Source organism: Elephantulus edwardii, unplaced genomic scaffold (genome assembly GCF_000299155.1).
Source record: "Elephantulus edwardii isolate Elephantulus edwardi_28Jun2011 unplaced genomic scaffold, EleEdw1.0 scaffold00095, whole genome shotgun sequence".
Classification (NCBI taxonomy): Eukaryota; Metazoa; Chordata; class Mammalia; order Macroscelidea; family Macroscelididae; genus Elephantulus; species Elephantulus edwardii.
This window is the reverse complement of record NW_006399845.1, coordinates 10,211,658-10,216,389: the sequence shown is the minus strand read 5'-3', so window position 1 is coordinate 10,216,389 and position 4,732 is coordinate 10,211,658. Positions and strand designations below refer to the sequence as shown.

General features: G+C 40.1%; 1 protein-coding gene across 2 annotated transcripts in view; it reads left to right on the top strand.

The window, feature by feature from the left end:
- The window catches only part of HARS2 (histidyl-tRNA synthetase 2, mitochondrial), a 14,274-nt gene that overhangs the window by 3,832 nt on the left and 5,710 nt on the right, over positions 1–4,732 (top strand). Inside the window, exons 2-6 of one of the 2 annotated variants that reach the window (XM_006891148.1) lie at positions 712–786; positions 1,047–1,166; positions 1,264–1,359; positions 3,932–4,057; positions 4,143–4,250. In XM_006891148.1, the coding sequence (XP_006891210.1) occupies positions 712–786; positions 1,047–1,166; positions 1,264–1,359; positions 3,932–4,057; positions 4,143–4,250 (525 nt within the window). The remainder of the gene's footprint in view (positions 1–711; positions 787–1,046; positions 1,167–1,263; positions 1,360–3,931; positions 4,058–4,142; positions 4,251–4,732) is intronic. The other variant, XM_006891149.1, reaches the window with a different exon arrangement.

Sequence of the window (4,732 nt, the reverse complement as noted above, 5' to 3'; positions counted from 1 at the left end):
CCTCTTCAGTTTCAGCAAGCAGGGCAGGGTTTAGGGCTGTTGTACATAGGGGCGCTATGAGTCGCAAATTACTTGATGGCACATAACAACAACAAGTTTGATGACCTGAGTTAGTTACCTATTAAAAAATTTTATTTTTGCCATTTGATTAAGAATGGGGAACTAAGGAAGATTATAGTAATCCCTAGGTCTAGATGATTGTAGGTAGAGGTGGTGAATTCTGTGCCTTCATTATTTTTAGGTGCTTAAATCTTTTCAGATGTTTTAAGCTCTACATACATTGAAAATTCATTCATATGGTGAAGACTTGGTCTAATGTATATTATATGTATATTGCAAATACAACAAGTATTTTTGGAGATGAAGGCAGAGATTGTTGTTGATATGTACTGGCAAGTTGGAACTGACCCATAGCTGACCCTCCAGTGGGTTTTCAGTGGCAGTAAATTAATTGCCTGGGAGGAGATTCTCCATCTTTCTTCCACAGATGATTTGAATTGCGTGTCTTTGAGATTACATCACAGCTTCTTACCACTAAGCTATCAGAGATTGGGGTAGTTAGATGGTGCTCAGGCTTCCTTCTCCTTAGGCCCAATGGTATTTACAGGTTGATGGTCTGCTGGGTCAACGATATCACAGTCTGGCCAGTAACCAGTGCGATCCACATCTTTTTTTTTTTTTGCGATCCACATCTTACATTCCTTCTGCCAGGTTGCAGAGGCAGTGTTAACGTCTCAACTGAAACCAGATCAAGAGAAATCAAATTTTATTCTCAAGACTCCAAAGGTAATGCCCTTCACCTCACTCTGTATCATAATTATACTTTGGAGGACAGCCCTTTTCTCTGTTTCTCTCTTTACTCCTCTTGTTGTCCTTTTAAAACATTAAACATTTTAAAAAGAAATTCTGTCTTATTCCTGAAATACTGCCTAAGGTTCAGGGTCACCTAAACTCGAGAGATTTCATCTTCAAACCTTAGCTTATAACTGTAATTTTAAGTCTTTGCTTTAAGTTTACTTTTCCTTCTCCCCACTTTTGGTTCCTAGGGCACCAGGGATCTTAGTCCCCAGCAGATGGTTATACGGGAGAAAATTCTTGATAAAGTAGTCAGCTGCTTTAAACGGCATGGAGCAAAGGGGTTAGATACTCCAGCATTTGAGTTGAAGGTAAGGAGATCTTCATTTCTTCACAGTTTCAAAAGACTTCTACATGTGTTCTGGAGGACTTTGAACTGTGGTTTGTCTTTATTTTTGACCACTGCAGGAAATGCTTACTGAGAAGTATGGAGAGGAATCTGGACTAATTTATGATCTGAAAGATCAAGGTGGAGAACTCTTGTCTCTTCGCTATGACCTTACTGTATCCTTCTGAGTACCAGAGTCAAATATATATCTTTCCCAGAGGACTTTATAGCAAAAAGGAAAAACATGTCTTTGAGACCCTGTAGGTCCATTTGGGGATCTTAACTACCAGTTTCTTCCAGAAGGTACTTCTGCCAGCAGAGCCTGACCTGGAGCACTATCAATTAATTTATGTGTATCAGAATCTCTTGGAGAAACTTAGAAACACAAATTATTGGCCTTCAGCCTCAGGCTTAATTCTATAGTTGGGGTATGCTTGCTCAGCCATCTGCATTTTATTTATTATTTTTAAATTGAGATTTTAATGAAATTTTATAGAGAACTAAGATTTCCATTCATTGTTGCCCATTTTCTTCCCTGTCCACCCCCTAGTTTGCTTTTCTCTTTGAAAAAAAAAATTCTTTTATTGTTGTACAGCCCCACCCGCCCTGCTGCCCCCAGTCCACTTTACTATGCAGCTGTTGTTTTGGACTGTTGTCATACAGATAATACCTAATCATCTATTCCTTTTAAGCCATTCTTTCATCTTTTTCAATGCAGTGTACATTATTTATCCCCTCTTTTTCTTAGTGTCCCCCAACCCCCATGTCAGTCCCGTTTTATAACAGCCATCTGCATTTTAAATAGGTATTTTGTGTAATTAAGATGCAGGTGGTCCTGAGATTATACTCTCTCTCTTTTTTTACTTAATTTTAATGAAACTTTACAGAGACTGAGGGTTTCTGTTCAATCATTGTTGCACTTTTCTCCCTGCCCACCCCAACTCCCCCCCCCCCAATTCACTCTTTTCCTTGAAAAGTAAAAGAAAAACTCTTTCATTATGCAATCCCTCCCCCTAAGTCCACTCCACTGTGCAGCCTTCATTCTGGACTCCTGACATGACAATAATCCCAATCATATATCCCTTGAAAACAGTTCTCTTCCTTATCTGTTTTAATGCAATATTCATCATTCATCCCCTCCTTCTTGTCTTCCCTCAACCCTGATGTCAGTCCCGTTTTACAACAGTGGCCCTATGCAATATTTTCCTTTAGTGACTGAGGTAGTTCACTCAGCATAATGTCCTCCAGGGTCACCCATTTTGTATACTATTTCATGAGTTTCTTGTTTTTCAATGCTTCATAGTATTCCATTGTGTGAATACACCAGAGCTTCTCTATCCATTCTTCATTTGTTGATGGGCACTTGAGTTGTTTCCAGCTCTTTACTATTGGGAATAAAACAGCAATAAACATGGGTGTGCATATATCTGTTTAGGTGGCCATTATGTTTCTTTAGGGTATATTCCCAGTAGTGTAATTGCTGAGTCAAATGATATTTCTATTTGCAACTTTTTGAAAAAGCGCCATTCTACCTTCCATAGTGGTTGCACAAAGGTTCCAGTTTTTTTGCAGCTTGTCAGCATTTGTTGTTTGCTTTTTTGTTAAATTTTGCTATTCTTACTGGGGCAAGATGATAATCTCATAGTTGTTTTGAGAGATTATACTCTTTTTTAAAGTTTTATTTTATTTTATTATTTTGTGTGTACTGTCAAAGAGGATCTGACAGGTACAGGAGGAGATTGTCTCTTCTCCAGCAGAGCGGATTTGAACTGCGCACCTCTGGGATTGCAGTGCAGCTTCTTGCCACTAGGCCACTAGAGCTCCCTGAGAGATTATCCTCTTAAAGAGCAGTGTTTGAAAAGTTGTGGGCAAATCCAGATTCTGAAGCTTACTATTCTGAGAAGGTAGAGAATTGATCTAAATGGAAGTAGTGGTCTAAATTTTAAGTTCTTCAGTCATTTTTATTGCTGCTTTCCCTACTTTCTGTTAAACTTTCAGTTTGATTAGGTTAGAGTCATTTGTTGTTGTGTGTCATTAAGTCAGAAATGACCCATAGCTGACCTTCCAGCAGATTTCCAGAGGCAGTTACTTGCATGGGAAGAGATTATCCATCCTCTTCCCGGAGAGCAGCTAGTGGATCTAAACCGTGTTCCTTTGGGATTACAATGTTACTCTTTACCACTAGGCCACATTAGAGTCCTTTTGTTATTGTGTGCTTTTGAGTGGGAACTAACCCATAGGAGACCCAGGAGGTTTTCAGAGGCAGTTAATCACGTGGGAGAAGATTTCCTGTCCTCCCACAGAGCAGCTAGTGGATTCCAGTCACATGCTTTTGGGATTGTAGCGCTGCTTCTTACCACTAGGCCACCAGAGTTCCCTTAAGAGTTCTTTGTTTTTGTTGTGTATTATTGAGTTGGAACTAACCCATAGCTGACCCTTTTGGTGGGTTTTCAGAGGCATTTAATCCCAACATAGGAAATTGCCTATCCTTCTCTCAAGGAGCAGTTGGTGGATTCGAACCACGTGCCTTCAAGATTGCAGCACAGTTTCTTGCCATTAGGCCACTAACTATTCAATACACACTGAATGCCAGACACCACTAAAGCTTGCAGATTGTGGGAAGTAAGACAGAGAAGGGCCTATTCTCATTCTAGTGCATGAAGTCCGATTGAGAAAGGCTCAATCCTCCCCAGTGTTTGTGCACAGGGTCTAAACTTTTTTCATTCCTCCTTAACCTATTTATGTGAGGTACCCTTTGCTCGCTATCTGGCTATGAATAAAGTAAAGAAGATGAAGCGATATCATGTTGGAAAAGTGTGGCGGCGGGAGAGCCCCACCATCCTTCAAGGCCGTTATAGGGAGTTCTGCCAGTGTGTAAGTACAGTTAATAATTCTAGAGGCCACACCTTGGGAATTTACTGCTAAGTAGACATTTTCTCCCCTTGTTTTTTTGATACAGGATTTTGACATTGCTGGTCACTTTGACCCTATGATCCCTGATGCAGAATGTTTGAAGATTATGTGTGAAATATTAAGTGGATTACAGTTGGGGGACTTCCTTATTAAGGTGAGGTCAGGGCTGAGGACTGAAGGGATGTGGAAACCTGGAGGTGGCATTGTCTGACCTCCAATATCTCCACAAGGGGACACCGTCTCCATCCACATCAATAGCACAAAACTGATTTCTCTGAAGTCAGACATGCCTCCATGTTTCTCCTGCACCCACTTCTATCAATTCTATTACTAACTGTCCCTCTCAGGCTCTCATTACGCTATTACTGCATCCTTTAATCTCTTGTAGCCACACAGAAATCACAGGCCATAATCACGATTATTTGGTCTAGGCCATAATCACGATTATTGGGTCTATTACGGAAGTTAACATGTTATAAGTCAGGTATGAAATAGAATATAAGAGAGCCTTCAGTCAGGACAGCTTCTTCTTTTTTTTTTTATTAACTTAGTTTGTTTATTTTTCATTTCAGTGAACATCTACAGAGATTTTGGAATTCCATTCATTCATTGTTGCACCCTTCTGCCCGCACACCC